At 39.2% G+C, this 19391-nt stretch overlaps 1 protein-coding gene across 1 annotated transcript; it reads left to right on the forward strand.

Moving 5' to 3' along the window:
* The first annotated feature begins 837 nt into the window (after nt 1–837).
* Nucleotides 838–17416, forward strand: LOC131319920 (5'-3' exoribonuclease 3-like). The gene is made up of 22 exons (XM_058350364.1): nt 838–1247; nt 1789–1891; nt 3072–3148; nt 3285–3467; nt 3577–3696; nt 3789–3980; nt 4147–4311; nt 4486–4563; nt 7796–7873; nt 8137–8181; nt 8276–8344; nt 8738–8833; nt 10145–10215; nt 11359–11487; nt 11566–11642; nt 11739–11779; nt 12905–12979; nt 13065–13222; nt 14811–14915; nt 15020–15095; nt 15435–15517; nt 16453–17416. The coding sequence occupies exons 1-22, from the start codon at nt 1044–1046 to the stop codon at nt 16943–16945; spliced, it is 2718 nt and encodes a 905-aa protein (XP_058206347.1). The 5' UTR covers nt 838–1043; the 3' UTR covers nt 16946–17416.
* The last annotated feature ends 1975 nt before the right edge of the window (nt 17417–19391 follow it).

Genomic DNA, 19391 nt, shown 5'->3' on the forward strand with positions numbered 1-19391 from the left:
GAGCCGTTCATTAAATGTAAAACATTTTTTAAAATGTCCCCATAAAAAATAACCTCAATCCAATACCTATAGGTGCTCGATCCAACCATATAACTTTTCATTATCCGAAAATCTGAATGAAAAGTTAAATGGTTGGATGAAGCACCTATTGGTATCGGATTGAGCTTATTTTTTACGGGGACCCTTGAAAAAATGTTTTACATTTAATGAATGGCTCGGATGATTTGTGTGGGACCCGTGGTGGACCCCACAACCAAATCTGTGCACAATCTGTGCACAGATCTGCTGTGTATGTAGCAGGACTCATTAGTAAATCATCCGCATGACGCGCTAAATGGTCAAATAGTCCACTTTTATCCATCCAAGCCTGAATTTCATGCGCCCATAAAATGCCAAACTATGAAAAAGTAAAATGTATAGTCATATAGACCCCTCTCTAGTTTCATCTCTCTTCGTCAAAGATCAAAAGCTACGTGATCAAATAGTTCACTTTTGTTCATCCGAACCTGAATTTCATGCGCCCACAGACGCCAAACTATAAAAAAGATAAATAGATAGTCACTTAGACCCCTCTCTAGTCCCACCTCTCTTCGCTCATGCCCAAAAGCTACGCTGACGAGAGTATTAATATACTAACTATAGCACTATGCAAAAATCAAAATAATATTTTCCCTAGAATTCTAACATAATAAAGGGAATTGCCTTTGGCACATCTGAAATTACTAAACACATTCCAAGAGGAAAGAGCGGTGAGTAATTTGGGAAGTGTAAAAATTATCGTCATAAAATTATTTTTTCACTTCCCTTTTAATTGGTATTTTAAAAAACTAAAAATAAGCTGACAATTTTGAAAGTTCGCAGTAACGAAAGATTGCAAGGCCACTATAAATACACCTGGAGGCGGCAAAACGGTGCCTCTTTCGCTCGAAAGGGGAGGCCGCCCCTTCCGAAACCCTAAACCCCTCACTGCTAAAACCCTAAGTCACACCCACTGAGCTCCTCTCTCTCTCTCTCAGAGCAGCAGAGTAGCCCACGACGGCAGAATGGGGATACCCTCATTCTACCGGTGGCTGATCGAACGGTACCCGCTCGCCGTCACCGACGTCATCGAAGATCCTCCCACCGTCGTCGACGGCGTTTCCGTTCCATTAGATTGTAGTCGACCGAACCCTAACGGCCTTGAGTTCGACAATCTTTACCTCGACATGAACGGAATCATTCACCCCTGTTTCCACCCCGAAGGCCTGGTATCTATTGCTGTTCTAATTCTAAATTATGTACTACCTTTTTTATTTGGACTGAAATTTTACACTACTGCCTCCGTCCCAAAAGATTGTCTGGCCCCGGTCCGCAAACGAAAACTTAAAAAGTATTGATTTTTTCTCGGAAAAAATTCAGACTTGTTTTTTTTGGTAAATTATCTTTCATTGAAAGCAACCACCATTACAAGGATCAAAGGGGCATACCCCTGAGCAGCACAACAAACATCCTTGAAGAAAAACTTCGAACTTTTTGCCACAAGTTATTAAATATCAACCAGTTCTTCTAACTTATCAAAAAGAAAGTTCGAATTTTTATTGATAATATATATTAAGTTCCTGTTTTGTGGACTGGGCAATCTTAATCTTTTCGGAATGGAGTGAGTATTATTTTTTACCAGGTATATGTATGTATACGTATATGTACGTGTATATACATGAGTGTATGTATTTTGCATATACATAGATGTTCGTAGATCTATATGTGATGTGTAGGTTAGGTACTTACACACGCAAAAAATTCGTGCAGCCTGCGCCTGAGACGTACGATGAGGTATTCGATGCGGTGTTCAAGTACATAGATAGAATTTTCTCGATAGTAAGACCTCGGAAACTTCTTTATATGGCAATTGGTGAGTGTAATGCTTCAGTTGCAGAACCAATATTGAAAATGTGAAGCATTTCTTTTCTCAAGATTACGAATTGTATGGTTTTGTTACTTGCAGTCAATGAATATGTTTTTTTCTTCTTCTGATAGAATACATTTTAGTGTGTTATATACATCAACGAATGTTTGTGTCCTTAAGGTGAATGAAATGTTGACATGCATGTTGTGTATATTTTGATTCTTAAAGTAACTGAGGACATTAGCTAGCGAAGTAAGCGAATTGTTTATATGGATCGTAGTTGAGAAGAGATTATAGGGAAGACCTAGGCTTTAAACCTTTGTACAAGTTGTGACCAACATAAATATTGCAGAGAGGAGAATTCTCTTGAACAAGTCGATTGGATTCTCTTTATCTTTTTCCTTCCAAGGGGAAGTATTGGTTGTAGTTCCCTTTATTCCCCTTCATTCCAATACTCTGCACTTAGGGATCATGATAAACTAACTCTGAGAATCCAAGGTAAAATCCATTCCTGAATATCACCACACTTCGGCTGAAGATTTATTGCCTTCTGAAGGCACAATGGAATTGAGAAACGAAGTTACATAGCCAAACAAAGTAGATGGATTAAATGCTTGTTAAGTTCACTATCTCCTTGTGATAAATGTTTCGAATCCTATAGAAGTGTGTTGCCTGGCATTTACATGACTTTTAAGACATTTATCAAAAAGGTGGGTTGAAAGATCATATATGAGTTTCAGTTTCATCTGTGCCTGATGGCATCCTTGTCAACTTACCAGACAGAAGGAAAGGTTTCACGATAGTGCAGAGTGAAGCAGGAATTAAGTATTAGTTTGGGAAACAAAAAATGAGGGAGACTAAATGTTTGGGACATAAAACTTGGCCAAGTGTGAACGGTTTTTCTTGATTGTCGTAGGTAGACCCCACGAACGTATTATTTTGATTTTTGACGGAGTTTCCATATTATTGTCGCTTGCAACTGGACAGATCTGGTCTCTGAACTGATTGAATACTGTTTTGTGACCACAAACTAGGTTAGGATGTGACTTTCGTCGTAACTCGAAACATGGTACATCAATTTTTTTTGTGGGGCTTGGACGCGTAAAGATATCATTCGTAATGTGTTCTTTCCGGCAGTACCACATGACTTACAACTCAACTGAATTGTTTATGTTACTGTGCACAGATGGTGTTGCACCCCGTGCTAAGATGAATCAACAACGGACAAGACGTTTCAGAGCCGCAAAGGATGCAGCTGATGAAGTAAGTTTATGGCGTCCACAAACTCGATAAATTAGGTGACAAGTACTTACGGGATGATCTTGGTATTTGTTAAGACTTCCGCTACAATACAAGAACCTACTTCCTCCCAGAAAAATTAAAATTTGATTACTATCAGGCCGCTAAAATAGAGAGTGAAAGAGGAGTTCAGGAATCAGAAGGGCAAGACTTGGAGCGAACTACAAAGCTGGATTCAAATGTTATCACACCTGGAACTGAATTCATGTCATTACTGTCGTCAGCTCTTCAATATTACATACACTTGAGGATGAACATGGATCCTGGGTGGAGGGATATCAAGGTAAACTTGAAGTTTTGAGTCATGAAGCATAACACCCTTTCTGTCAAGTTTGTCAGAGAATTAGTTTCTCTTTCTGACTCATTGATTTGAATGTGTTGGGAATTTTTAGGTCATTCTTTCTGATGCCAATGTTCCTGGTGAGGGAGAGCATAAGATAATGTCTTACATCCGCTTACAAAGAAATTTGCCAGGATTTGATGCAAACACTACGCATTGTTTGTATGGACTGGTAGTTGCCTGTTATGTTTATAATCTGTCAGATTGTACTTGGCTAAGTTATCTGTCTTTAGACTCTTTACATTGTCCATGTTGTCATTCTAGGATGCAGACTTGATCATGCTTGCATTGGCTACACATGAAATCCATTTCTCTATTCTGCGAGAGGATGTGCGCAAGGCGTACACAAAGGATAGATGGTCAACAGATAAGAGGCAGAAAAAAAAGGGGGAGAATGAGCAAGAGGAGGCGGTTGTAAAGAACATAGAAGAGTATATCACGAGCCTGTACTATCAGGTTGGTTGGTGTTAATTGTCATTGTGCAATTGTCATTAGGTATCAGTTATGATATTAGAATTATGAAGTTGTCCTAATGCTAGGAAGACATAAAGTTAGGAAGAAGTTGCAATGGCTTTCAAAAGTGACTATAATTAAAATTCTTGCCCTGTATTGCTCTTTTCAGTTTCTCCATGTCTGGGTACTCAGGGACTATCTAGTGCACGATTTGAGTATACCAGATCCTACAGTAATGACAGACTTGGAACGCTTGATTGATGATTTTGTGTTCATGTGCATATTTGTTGGAAACGACTTTCTTCCACACATACCGTCGTTGGAGATATTTGAGGTTGGTATTTTTATTTCAATCTAACTTTATTCACAGGGTAAATTGGGGTTCTGAAATTTTTGGAATCACTTTCTATTTTCAAATTAGATTTGCTTTATTTCATAGGTGTTCAAGAGAGTGTATTAAATTTATGCTTATGTGATAGTCCTATGGTTAAATGTTGCCAATTTGTAGGGGGCTATTGATCTACTGATGGTTGTCTACAAGGAGGAGTTTGCCCATATGGGCGGTTATCTAACAAATTCTTTTGAGGTATTCTGAATATTTTCCTCCTAGCAATTTCATACTACTCAATCTTGTCTTTGTTCACATTTCAAATACATGTTTGAAAATAGCATACACCCTTAACAACAGTTCCGCACCCCTTGTCATGGTTGATATTTCCCGAGTAGTTTGCATTGTAAAAAGACAATCTTCTTCATCATTGCAAAGTAGCAGGCGAATGTTAGTGTGCACTGTCCATATTCTTCATACCCTTCAGTATGGCAAGATGCCTAATAGCCGTTCTTTGTCACCTTTGGTTTGTGGGAGATGGACAGATGCACCTTTTAGGTCTGTGTACATGGGCACTTTACTGGTAGAAGTAAGGAGGAGGGTCAGAGGGTAGCTTCTCTCTGTCGTGTTTTTAAATTGATCAATTCTCCTTCTCATGTTTGGTATTAGAAAAATCTAGAATGGATGCACTTTTGAGGGAGAAACTATGTAACACGGACACTTCATCGAACGTCACGTATTGGTGTTGCGGTTGGACACTTGTCGGACACAGACACTCTCCATACACTGTCCAACTCTTAAATCCAAAGTGTTCTATTTTTTCTCCAACATTTTTTGTCTAGACACTTCAGAGGCATTCTAATAATAAATTATTCGGACACTCTCAGGACACTCGCAAAACAAGTCAGGGGTGTTAAATGAAATAGTAGACTCCAATTAAAACTCAAGGAAGTCTTATTTTCTGTGTGACCAAAACCAAACCGAGCCTTTGTCTCAATCAATTGGAGTCGGCTACATGAATCCCATTTTTCCATTGAACTCAGTCTAGGGCTACCTATTCACTTAGATTTCGTAAGCTTAAATCTTTCTTTATCACGACATCCAAAGTCAGTTTAGGTCTTCCTCTTCCCCTAGCCCTACTATCCATTACTATCACGTCACTTTTCATGACTACTTCGCTGCAGGTATACGGTAAATATGTCCAAACCACGTAATCCCACGAATAGTTTCGCTTCTAAGTCTATCTCTCATAGACTTACCACACATTCACCTCAACATCCTCATTTCAGCTACACTCATCTTACTCGATTGTTGTTTCTTGACAGGCCAACAATTCGTCCAGTATAGCATCGTAGGTCATATATCACTTTGATATTTGTCACTGGATTCTTAAAAGGTTAGACCTTAGTAAGGCAACAGGGTTCTCTTCTTACTTGTTTCTAATTGGATGTCCTTCGGCTAACTTCTTCTGGAGCTCTTTCCCCTTCTTCCTATTCGGAATCTGTTTCCCATTCGAATCCTTCTTTGAAGTCCATTTTTTGTTCTTGTTCCTTTTCCAAGTCCATTTTTGATGTAGGACAGATTTGGAATAGATCTAAATATGATCAGACACAAGGAAAATGGTTATGTTTGGGACTGTGAACAGTAGACGTGAACAGTAAAGAGAAAAGAAGAGAAGAAGAAGAGTTTTAAGAAGATAGCCTCACACCTAGGGCCTCTTTAGCATCACACCAAAGAATGAGATTGCATCACACAATCAAAGAGCTTGAAAGCTACACAATTTTTCATTCATTCAATCATGATTTTGCCATAAGGCTTACAATCTTATTTATACCCATTTCAACTTGACTCTAGAATTTCCCAAATTAAATAGCCTTCAACTAACTTTAGACTCCCAAAGACACATTGAACATAGACTCTTTGACTACATTAATGACATGGAAAAACTTAATGACTCTTTGATTAACTAATGGACTATTCGACTACATTTAACATTAATGACATTGAAAAACCAAATGACTCTTTGACCAACTAATTGACTCTCAAGAGTCAAGACTTTGACTAGAAATTAAATAGACGACTACAACCGAAAAGACACTTCTTAAGAATCCAACCCATGTCTAGCCATATCCCAAGTGGACCCGTGGGCAATCCTTACCCTCTAAGACCAAAAAATGGTGAAATTACTGGAATGCCCCTGGCCACCTTTTCTGGCCCGCATCAATTTTTTGTTTTTAGAAGTCGGATTTTTCAAAGAACAAGTTCATTTCTTGGTCTTTGAGGTTGGCTTTTTTCTTTTCCAAGTCCCTTTGTAGTTCTTCGAGTTTGTATTTTTCGCTTTCCAAGTCCATTTTTAGTTCTTTGAGTTCGGCTTTTTTCCTTTCCAAGTCCATTTTTTGTTCTTTGAGTTCGGCTTTTTTAAGAATTTTAAGAAGTCAGTAATAGGGAATAAGTAATAAGAATAGTTGGATGTAGGGAGCAGAAGCGAGCCTTCCGTAAACATGGTGGGCACTACAATGGCTCGAGATCACCCGAGGTGGAGGAGGAGAGAGGTCCAGGCAGCCTTATAGAGAGGAATGGCAGGAGAGAATGATCAACTAGTGGTAAATGTTAGACAATCAATGCATATTGAATGCCTCTTCTTTGTAGGTGTCAACCCTCCCTTATATATGAACCTTGGGGGAGGAGAGAGCCAGTTGTTGGCTCATTCCAATTGGTGGGCAAAGTGGAGGTTGTCATGTTTTCCTCTATAAGTCTCAAGTTCAAATCTTGGTGCTTGTATCATGGGACTTATAGAGGCCATTTAGGTTATAACTTATATGTGGGTGCTCGCTTCAGATGGTAGGTGTGATATGTCTTCCAAGATATCGGGTGTTTGGCAATGCCCCCGTCCCTAGTCTCCAAACCACATGCCAAAGGCAGCCTTGTCCTCCTTGGAAAACCCCTTACTCTAGTCTCCAAACCACATGCCTCGTTAGGGCCCGAGTGAGGTACCTATGCCCTGCACCTGCTCCCAGCCTAGGAGGGTGTTGGAGTTTCCAATGATGATTTGTTGTGAATTGTAGGAGTCTGGAGAATACTGTGGGATGCTGCTCTCTAGACCGTAGGCAAGACCTATTGGAGAAGATGCCTTAAGAGGTGAAGTGCCGGGTCGCTCCCTCGGAGATGAGATGCCCGCTTGCACATTGGGAGGATTCTTGTTAGGAGATCTTCATGGGAAGAAGTTCCTTGGAAGGTCGCCCATTCCTCTGAAGAGGATGTCCATGGCCGAATGCTCCTTCCTTCGTTGGATGTATCCTTCCATGGGAAGGGGTATCCTTGGCCCAATGGCCATTCCTCTGAGGGAGATGCATCCTTGGCAAGATGCTCCTTTGTTTGCGGGAGATCTGGCCAGATGCTTATGTAGAGGTTCCTGATACCCACAGAAAATTATCTTGGATTGTTCCTTTTTCTTAGTTATGTGACGCTCTTTTGTTTTTTCAATGTGCAGGTGAATTTGGGGCGTGTTGAGCACTTTGTGAAAGCTGTTAGTTCTCATGAGAATGCAATTTTGAGGAAACGTAGTCAGGTTTGATATGCATACATCCTGTTTTTATGTCTGTGAATGAAATCTGTTTGCTGATTGATTTCCATTTTGCTTGGAAGTCCTTCACGTTCTGTCTTTCCCTGTATGTGTTTTTGTTTGCAAAAGAGGTCTTCCGGACGAACTTGTCTACTTAATTATCTAAACACAATCATTTATAGCACTCATATATTGACGTGTAACGTATTTAGTATCTGTATTTCCTGGCTTGGCTTCTGGAGTATCATTTAGCAATGTTCTTTATGCAGGTCCAAAGAGAACAGAAAATTCGTTTTGGTGATTCTTCTAGTTGTGTGAGCGCCTTCATGTCGTCTTTTTTCTAGTCCTGATTTCTTACTTTTTATGGAAAGGATTTTTGACTTCGTTGTGCGAATGTTATTGGACCAGCCCGGTGTTAAGAAGGTTCAAAGCTCAACAAACCATGTAACTGATGTTGGAAATCCGGTAATCGACCAGGTTGCTTCAACTTCCTCTTTTGTGCTATTTGGTTGCTTTACTCGTACTCTGTATTAACTCTTGGGCTATTGTAGGAATCTGTATCTCATTACCAGGAATTTCACCAACTACTTAGATTTCCCGTTTTAATGCTATTTTTGGATTTTTAGTAGGCACCGAAATAGGCCAACACTTGAATACTTGAATGGTACAAAATTGCGGACCTCTTTTTATTCTTAATTAGTTTAAAAATGTGGGGTTCTTATTCAAGTTTTGCAATCTCATTTTGCCTTGAAAGGTAACCCGCATAACTTCCATATCTGGAGTACACCAACACTCATGACGCAATCTTGAATACTCCCCGCCGTCCAAATATGACCTCTGCAATCATGAAGTCCTACCTTGCTTTGTCAGGTTAAGCTAGGAGAAGAGGGATGGAAAGAGAGATATTATGCTGAGAAGTTTGAGGCTAATACGAATGATGATCGTGAGAAAATTCGTGGACATTCGGTAAGAAAGTTAAATTGTTTTACATGATTTTGAAAAGTGCTCTGAAGTATTGGTTGTATAACCCTTTGTTAATCTGTCATTTTAAAGCCTCTTATCTCTTATTTTGGAATTAGCATATAGTTGTATGCTTTAAGGATTTACATGGCATGTGCCATTATGTTAATCTGTTTTTTTTTTTTCCCTTCTCTCTGCTTTCTGATTGTATTTGTTGTGCCCAATGAGGACCTTGTCTTATACTCTCTTTTCTGTTTTTTTTTTTTTTTTTCCTTCTCTCTGCTTTCTGATTGTATTTGTTGTGCCCAATGAGGACCTTGTCTTATACTCTCTTTTGTTGCCGATGAAATAGTAAGCATAATTTAATTTATAGAATTAAGTAGGTTAGCCCAATTATAGTGGTACTTATACCATATTATGCAAAAAGTGATTACTTATAAATTGGGAGATGTTTATGTGAAACTATTAGGCCAATGTTTGTAAGTAAGAAACAACAAGATAAAATGAGCGTAGCTGGGATGAGATTGTTAAGATGGATGTGGCTGGGATGAGATTGTTAAGATGGATGTGTGATTATACTTGATTTGGAAACGGAGAATCATGGTAAATTGGTGTTGTATGTGCAAAAGGGATACGGAGACAGTTGATCACCTCCTTCATTGCCCGGTAGCTTGGGAGCTTTGGACTTTGGTCTTCTCTTGGTTTGGGATACAGTGGGTTGTATCAAGAAGTTTCATGTAACTACAAATTGCTTGGGAAGGTACTAGAGTGGGAAAAGAAGGAAGCGTGTCTCTTGATGTGGGTGATTTGGCGCGAAAGGAATTCGAGATGCTTTGAAGGGGTTGAAAAACCTTTATTTAAAATCAAAAGTTTTTTGTTGAATAGCTTGTATAATTGGGACAAGAGCGATTGTTTTCCTTCTCTTGACCAACTTTTAGATTGGTTTGAGCATTTTCAGTTGAATAGGAGTGCAAGTGTATAGGGCCTTTTGTTGTATACGGACGGCATTCCCTTAATGCCTTTTTGGTAATATAATCTTTTACTTATCAAAAAAAAAATTATACTTGGATGTGAGATCTTCAATTTTAACTGAAAATGTGGCCATGGGGAAATATGATTCTTTTAGCTGACCCAAATTGACTGCAAGGCTCTCTTTGGTATGATTTGTTTTAATCCTCTCTGGTGGCTTGAATATCTGTTGCCCACTTTGCTAACATAATTCTTCTGTATTTTATCGTTTTTTTTCCTCCGTGACTTTTGTGTAAAAAGGAAATCTACATGCGTTTGCTTTGTTAACTTGTGTTGCATTTTCTGTAGGTCCTGAAGTACATCGAAGGGATTTGTTGGGTCATGCATTATTACTATCAAGGAGTATGCTCTTGGCAATGGTATGTGCTGCATTATTTTCCTCCTTGTGGTGATTGTTTTAGTTGAACTAAAACGTATTATTGGTGCTTTGTGCCCTCTCTCTATCTCCCCCCATGGGCTTTTGTTTGTCCATCCCTATTTGGTATCACTCTGCTAGATCCTTTTTTGCCATTGGATTCCCAGTCCTAATATTCATGGTAGTTGACTTCACTCTTGTACATAGGAGTGCGCTTTCGTCGCCAGTTCTTTTTTGATTTTCTTATAAAAGGGGATGAAAAGCTTGATCCAATAGTGATGTCGATTGGGCTCGTCTTGCTCACTAGTGTTGTTCAGTTGTCATGTGCTACTAGGAAAAGACCAAATACGCTTACGGTTTCCAGATTAAGTTAAATTACTATAATATTACCTACACCTACACAATTGGGATCCTAAAAGTTGGAGTTACCAAAGTACCTGAGTCTAATGTTGCAGAAAGACGCCTTGTTGGGAAAGTTTCTTAGGTACAAGATCTATCCCCTGCTTCAAGTATGCACTTTGAAAGGAGATCCCCATCACAAGATTTTCCATTGATGGGCCCCATGAGATGTTTAATTTTTCCTCCTGTTCCCAGTACATATTTTGAGAGGCCAATCCCCATCACGTGATTTCCTTTCACTTACAAGTGGATTGCAATTAACACAAAGTGGATTTAAGTTGCGCTGCCCATTATTCAACACTCCACTCCCTCCGTCCCATAATTTTTGTCCCTTTTGGGGAACCCAACTATTTAAGGGGACATAATCATTACACCTAAAAAGGTACAAATTTTCAAAATTGCCCTCTATTTGAAAATGGAGAGCTATTACTTCACTTTGAAAGAACAAGGGCAAAAAAGTAAATTCATCAACTTTTGCTCTTTGATTAGTCAAAATGGACATGTATTTTGGGACATCAAAAAATGGAAAGGTGGACTAAATTAGGGGACGGAGGGAGTATATAGGCCCTACAAACGTTCATTGGAACTGCTTTTCATTTCTCATAGGACCTACAGAGTTTTTATGTGTTTGTGATGCATGTATCTTCGGAACTCTCTTTTTCCTTGTATTTGTCTGCATGTAAAATTATCAATGTAAGGCTGCTGTGTTTTTCACTTACGTCAGACCTATAAAATTCTGATGCTTCAGGTTCTATCCCTATCATTACGCTCCCTTTGCCTCAGATTTCTGTGGTCTTGATCAGTTGGGGATTCACTTCGTACTTGGGAAACCCTTCAAGCCATTCGATCAGTTAATGGGTGTATTGCCTGCTGCAAGGTTTTTGACTGAATGTCTTCACTTCTTTGTCTTCTTTAATCTGTCTTACTTGGAATTTGACCCCAAAGGTGCTTGCAGTGCACATGCACTTCCTTTCTTCTACCGGAAGTTGATGACAGATTCGTCATCTCCTATTTTGGACTTCTATCCTGAGGGTAGGGTTCTTTCTGAAAAAAAATGATTCCGTCTTAGATATTGCTAACAAATTATGTTTCCCTTTGCCAAGTAAACCTTGAATTTTTGTTGTGCAGACTTTGAGCTAGATATGAACGGAAAACGTTTTCTTTGGCAGGTATTGATGCGTTTGTATTTGTCTCCTGGATAGGTTGGCTATTTTGGGATTTCTCTTATTTTAGAAACTTATTTATTGATGACTATGTAATGCATAAGATGCTATTTTCGTTGGGGCGGTTGTCGTAATTTATCAGATTTCTCATTGTTGAATTCATTTTTCAATACCTCTCTGTATCATTCTCTTGTTGCTAATGTTCGAAGATACCCTGGTGATTTTGCTTTAGGTGGTTAGCTTGTTCATCAAATGCTTTTCCTATGGGTTTGATTCTGCAACACATCATTTTCTTGCCTCACTTGCACATTTGTTGGCATCTATGTGATTAAGGAACTTTTAGTCCCCTTGCTTGATGCAATGTTCGCTGTTCCTCTTCTTTTGTTGCCTTTCAAATTATTGTGAACTCTTTATGGTATTGCTTGACAAGAACGGCTAGGAATGCCTCCGGTATTGCACTGAGTTTATTATCTCTTTCTAAACCTCCTGACATCTTGATTTATAGCTATTAACCATTTTCCCCTGCACCTCTTGTTTCATGATTACATGATACACGTGTTGCTAAATCATGAAAGGTAACTTTTACCCCCTTTTCAGATTTTTTAATTTTTTTAGGAGAGAAGATTATTGTAACTCGATGGAGTTGACTAAAACCATATATTAACTTTGGTTTGACACTTGATCACATTACTTTTGTCAGAAAATATCAATATTTTGCAGAGTCGTCATATTTTTTTGTCGCGCCTAGTGGTTTCCCACAGCAATCTTCTATCAGAAATATATTTTCCATCAGTAATTGTTATATGCTAGCCAATGAAAGAGTTTGAATTGTCATTTCCTGCCTGAGAGAAGAAAAGTTTTAAATATTTTGTTATCTTCCATTAGTGAGAACTAATAATAAGCGCATTAATGATAATTGACAAGCTCAATGAATCATTAGGGTTTACTGGTACCATTGCCATTGTTCGAGTAATCTTGGGTGCTTGTATTTTTGCTTGTGTGACTTGGGTATCTAACAAATCTATGTGATGCAATTTGGAAATGTTAAGCAAGTAATGATTCTCATGTGCCATAGGACTTTGCTCGCTATGCTTTGGCTTCTTTTGATATAGTTTTCCTCTGCATGAACAGGCTATTTGCAAATTGCCATTTATTAAGGAGTCCCGCCTCCTCTTGGAAATTGGAAAGGTGGAGCACACGTTGACGGTAATGCTTGGTATTACTATGTATTGGTGTTACCACTTCATTTTCTTTTCTAGTTTACTATCTGAACTGTATGATTGTGATTCAGGAAGAGGAAAAACGAAGAAACAGTTTGGGCCTGGACATACTCTGTATTCACAAATCTCATCCTTTATCAACGAAGATCTTTTCTTTTTGGGAGCGCAATAAAGATAATCCGAAGGTGTCTAAGGGTAAAGTCAAACGGAAGATCAACGCTGAAGTGAGGTGTGTTATCATTGTGGCAAAGGGCTTGTCAAGCTGTACATTTTGTCTTTGCTTTGCAAATTTCGGATGGCTTCATGTTTTATCTACCATGCTGCGCTTATGGTGGTTTAAGGAGTGTTTCACACACACAGTATTTCAATTTGATTCTCACATGAAGTCAAACTAGTAAAAGTGTAGGTTGGGGGAAGGGTTAGAATGTGAACGGAGGTGAAGACAGTAGTCGTCAAACTACTACTAAAACCCATATTGTTCTTAAAACTGTTTCGAGGCTATTGTGCTGCTGTTTCCTTTTATGTAATTTGTATGCTTTTTTGTTCTATAAAGGTGTTTTACTAGATTAAATGTGCTTTCTATTAGTGAAAGTCATGCACTCACTGGTGTCTTTTATGGAAGTTATGGTGGTGTCAAGATCGGGAGATGGCAGGAGAACTAGATGGTTCAGAGTCAAGGTCATCCTACGCGTGCAATTCTGGTTGTCATCAACTTTTATTTTCTATTTTCCAACCTCCTGGAAATGAACTGATGGTACCACAAGTATTTTGGATGGATGTCATTTAGGATAGTTGGGCCTTTTGCAACCTATAATAGCAAATGATTGCTGACGAATGAGTGTATGCTGTAAAATTAAGGATATTGGTTGAGGGACTGAGAAAGGAAGTGATGGGCTTGGATTTAGTCAAGGAATATGGCTTTGAGTAGTGAGTCAATGGAAAGAATTTTTTGATGTACCTAACCTCAAGTACCTTGTACAAAAGCTTGTGTCCTAAGTTGAGATTTTAGGTTTTATTTGGGGATTGTAGATTAAAGTACAGAACTCCATTTTGGATGTTCTATCAATGAAATGCAAGTTTTGGGTTCGAAATGTGCGGCTTGGTTTCAAGTATTTCAACTTCCATGGTCCTCCCTCCTTGTTTGTTGGTCAACTTGGTCTATTCATCATCATCTCTTTGCATGTGAAAGTGATCTTTTACATACACTGTCAAACCGTTGATATATTGTGGCGGGGCTGAACAACCATACATAAAGTGAGAACTCATTTCAGCTACTTTTGGTGGTTATCAGCCACAATCAAAATGCTTGCGCCAATAGTCAGTAGACTAGTCAAGGTTTATTGAGTCCCTTCTTGTCCCATTCACGGACCTTAGGTATGCTCACTGTTCTGGTGATTGTGCCACCTCATCATGGCTCCACTCAGTTTACCTTGTCTTAGCTAGACAGCCTTCATTGAGCAGAACCTTGGATATACTTATTTCCACAGATGCCCAAGTTTGTATTGCCCTTTTCCTGCCTTTCCTGGTCACTGCTTTTAAATTTCCTATCCCAACAATATAATTGATTTGTCTTTGCTCCTTTCTTAACAATGAAGTGTGAATGACATTTCTTGATTTGGTTTGGGCAGTGCATTGACATCTACTCCTTGTTTAACCTAAGTCAATTTTCAAACTGTTTTGCAAACTTCACAAGATTTTCTGTATGCTATGCTGTCTTTTCCACGAGGTCTTATTCTACTGTTTGTGCCTTACTCTTGCTATTTGAATTCTTCCATTTGGGATTTACCATTCTAATGCTAATTGAAATTTCCATGCAGTGGTGGGATGAATGGATACATATATATTTCGGATGAACCCGTGTGTCCTTCGGAGATCAATCCACCAACTGATGCCATGGTGATGATCACGGATAACAAAGTCATGTATGTTTCTGTGGATGGTTATATTTTCATTACAGAGATTGAACCTAGTGGTAGGTAACCATTTCCTTGTCGACTATTAACTGTTCCCTTGCTGTCTTTTGCAGATCTGTCTTCTATAAATTTCCTTGTTTTCACCCTCACATCCCAAAACCACCGGAAGGAGTAAATATGCCTGTGAAGGTATGTAAATTAATATGTTGTGCGACTTCGAAATATCATATTCAAGGAAATCAAAAGCCTAATTTTCCCCCTTATCCTGGACCAAGCAACATCTATTCAAATAGTGGTGAAATCAGGTCATGCACCTCTGCTGGATTTGCCGATAGCAAATAATTTTTATTATTTCTTTCTTTAGTCATACATGGGTTGTGCTCCATCAGCACGTTTCTTTGTTGTTGCCTATTCAAAAATGGTCTACAGGTGTTTAATCATTTATTACCGTCAACATTGACAAGTTTTGAGCCTAATATCAATCTTTCTTTTTTGTTTGGCATGGAACTTGTACTTTTCTTGTCTCAGTTTGTCAGAAAGCAGGATGTTCTACCTCCACCTGTTCTATGGCATGATAGGCGGAGCGTACGTGGACGAATATATTCTGAAAGGTGAGAGCTTACAGCTTTCATTCATTTTTTCTATTTCAGTAACCATGTGCTGGGTCCATGAACCTGCCAGGTAGCTAGGTAGTTGAATCCTCGATTTCCTATAAAGTCAAATGCAAGTCTTTCTTCCCAATGTAGGGCCTCACCTCTAGGCTTCTGCGATGGAGTAATATTGGGGCTTTTACCTCCATGTTGTTTGCAATAAGTTTCATGCTTATTGCCTATTAGCTCAAGCTTTGACTACTGCTCCACTGAGCAAAGCAATGATCCCATAAAGCCATGACTCGAATGGCATCGCTGGATGAACATCGACCCCTTGCTGGAATTGTGCAGATATTTAGGATGAACTTGCTAATCTCAATGTTTTTGCGAATCATTAAAAAGCCATGACATGATTCTAAGAGCTAGGTTGCATGGACTTTGGTACACGTATATGTCTAAGAGTCTGATCCATCTAGTTTCCATCTTAAGGACGTGGGACATGCCAGAATAAGAGAATTAATAGCAACCAGCTCTCCAAACCCAGTCCTTTTCCGTGGTACATCTATGTTCTTTTTAGGAGGGTGCTGGTGTTTACAAGGTGCCTTGGGGCATTCTGAACGTTATGTAGAAGTTGTATGAAAAGTTCATTTAGATCCAAATGACATTGTGCTTGCTAGGTGAATGTCCAACTGAACATATGAGACTGATTCCATTTTCTTTAAAGTGTCGTGTCCAGCCCAGTTACTGTGTGTTAGAAGAGTCCTTGTGAGTCTGTGACATAGTCCAAGAGTGAAAGCTATCCAAGCCCAGACAGTGTGTAGGAGAAACGTGATCTCACCATCCAAGTGGAGGCAGGCAGTAGTTGTCACCTGGCTCTGCTTATTCACTTGGTCCGTATCCATCAGAAACATTCTTTTGCATTTGTTTATTATGTCTTGTTCTTTACTGCTTTTCAGGCCCATTCCCAACTCTATCTCCGGTCGTCGTCTTGAAAAATTGGCACATCGGCTTGTTTGCAAGTATTATCTTGCAAAGGAACCAGGAAGCCAAGGATCCATGGAAGTTGGCAGTGATATAGTTGTGGATGCCATGGCGTGCCAGCCGAACTTGAAAGTTACAGTTAGTAGGAAGGAACAAGATGCAGGTGGCGAACACTTCATTGTTGTTGAACGGACTAACAAGAAACGGAAACGAGGCGGCGACTCACAAAAATCTGCAAGTATTGGTGTGGATGATCTAGCTTCCCAATCAAACGTGAAAGCAGCAGTTAGTGGGAAGGAACTAGATGCAGGCACTGGAAACTGCATTGTTGTTGAACAGGTAAAAAAGAAACGGAAACAAGATAGTGTCTCACGCAAAAATAGAAATAAAAGGTGGAGAATTAACCAGGCCAAGCGGCAGCAGGCACTTGCCAATGGAATAGCTCCTTTGGAGCCTGCCTTGATTTGAAAGAGTCAAATCTCATCCTCCTCAGTTTACACTGGGGCCCCTCAATAGTGGCTCTCATGTTAGAGGAAGACTTGCAGATGCAATTCTGTCGACTGATAATGCTGTGAGCCACAATAAATGTTGGTGATTTATAGTGATTGGATGGTTACCATTACCAACAGAGCAGAAAGAAGCAGAGCCAAGGTTATCGCGGCATCCCTGATAGGTCAAGAGATAAAAATCAAACAAATTAGATTTTGGTAAGTTATAGTTGCAGCACCTGCGAAGCTATGAGGCAAAGTGCTGTGAGCGTTGTGTTGTATTATGTAGTTGAAACCCGCAGAGGTTCGGTTGGTTCTCCCTCTGAATTTTGTTCTTAGTTCTTTTCTTTTTATTAGTAATATTTTCTTGTAGACGTGACATTACTGTGCATTGCCGCAGTTTTGAGGTTATGAATATGCGATTTATTTTAAAATCTAATTGATTTGAGTATTTGACTTGTCAAGCAGTTTTTTTTTGACAAGGTACTTGTAACTGTTGTTTATATCCAAATGTGGTATATTTTGCCTCCTATATTCCTTAAAGTTACAGTTCTGCCCTGTAAATCGTAGGCTTACTTTTTCCACTCCTAAATCTTGAAAACATGGGTTATTATCCCCCAAACCTAACTGTGTCTGATTTCGCACCTCGTTTTGGTAAGTGAAGCCAAAGCAAGCAAGTGGGACGCCAATGCAGTTGGCACAAGCTCCTTGCCATGAGGTGTGGGGTTCGAGTTCCACCCTCTTCCCCCCTCTTCTTGATACTAACTTCTAATTACCAACTCCTTACTGATGTGTACAATGTTGGCAAAAAAAAAAGAAAGAACAAAAGATGAATATGGCAATGCAGCTACCATTCAAATTGAGAAGTTGCGTTTAGGGTTTTCCTTGGTATCGGCAGAACTGGGTTTCTCACACCCAAATTGCGGAAGTCAGTTGGCTGCATTCCATGAGGAATGATCCCATATTGATTTATCATAGAAATGATTAATAAAAAAAGGTTTTTTCTTGTTTGTTTCCTGGCTCTATTGATCGACTTCGTGTGTCAGTTTTGCTCTGCGGTATGTGCTTTTGTCTAGATGAAACAAATTAGGTATTGTTTTGAAAAAGGAAGAAAAGTTACAATGCTCTACAATGTGCTTTTGTCTGGATGAAACAAATTAGGTATCCTTTTGAAAAAGTGAGAGAAGTTACAATCCCCTCGAAATTGAATTTCATAATTTTTTTTCACGGGAATTTCATAACTTTGAGTCAAGCATTTCTACTAATTTTGTTTCATTATATCACCCAATGAGATAACTACGTGCGTTTTGTTGGTTGAATAGTAGTATAAAAGGCTCAATTAATCAAATATAAATATTTATTATTATCATGCCATGCGTTTTATGAAGTTACAGTTTTGCCACTGTAGTCGTAAGCTGCACTTTGCCCTCCTAATCCTTGAAAACAGGTGCTATGCTCGCCAATAACCTAACCATGTCTGATTTTGAATCTCCTTTTTGTTTTTTGTTTTTTAAAATGGAACTTATATTGATAAAGCGAGATACAGATTGCGCGGCCTATAGACCCGAAAACAGTAAACCAAAAAACAAGAAAACAAAAGAATGTATCGAACAAAATGCAGCTACTTATCAAATTGAGAAATTGCGTTCAAGGTTTCCCATGGTTTTTGGCAACAACGAGTTTCTCTCTTAACCCCCAAATTCTAAAAAAGTCGTGTCTGCAGTTAACCCTTAAATCATCAAAAAGCGTAAGAATTAACGGACACTAGTCTTATTTAGAGCCTTTCTCGCGAAAAAAGTGACTTTGCATTAATATATAATGTAGATGATTGTAACAAACACTATAGCACAGTATATCTGCAGCTATGCTTCCACATCTAGCTCCCTCAACTCTCCTGACCTATCGACGGCCACGGATAGCAAAAAGACTTGTATGGCTTATGAGTCTCCAAGCAAGTGCCGTTGTCTCTCACAAACCAAGGGCAATGCCGGCTGCACATTCCTTGCCTGTACACATCAAAAGAGTTGTTTCCCCGTTTTGAAAACAGGTAGCAATAGAATCGAGTCGTCCCCCATATGTTTTTGCGGAAATGCCACTCGATAAACTGTCCGTATGAGAGTACATGGACGCCCAGATCGCTGTCTGCAGATTTGCAATGGATGGTCAGAACCACACCGTTTGCCAGTTGATTCGTGACCCTAACGTGCATTACTTGGAGACTATCGGGATCATCAGAAGCTTTGCCCAATGAAAAGAGTGACAGGAACACCAACACTGTGATTTGAATGGATGAGCCCATCACCTTTGTGAATGTGTTTATTAAGGTGGTGGTGGGAATGAGTTTGGTATCTGAGGTTTTAGTTTTATAGGGCAGTAATCTCATGTAAAAAAGCTAATATGAACTATGGTAAGAAATCTTACATGGA

This window comes from Rhododendron vialii, chromosome 3a, assembly GCF_030253575.1.
Source record: "Rhododendron vialii isolate Sample 1 chromosome 3a, ASM3025357v1".
Classification (NCBI taxonomy): Eukaryota; Viridiplantae; Streptophyta; class Magnoliopsida; order Ericales; family Ericaceae; genus Rhododendron; species Rhododendron vialii.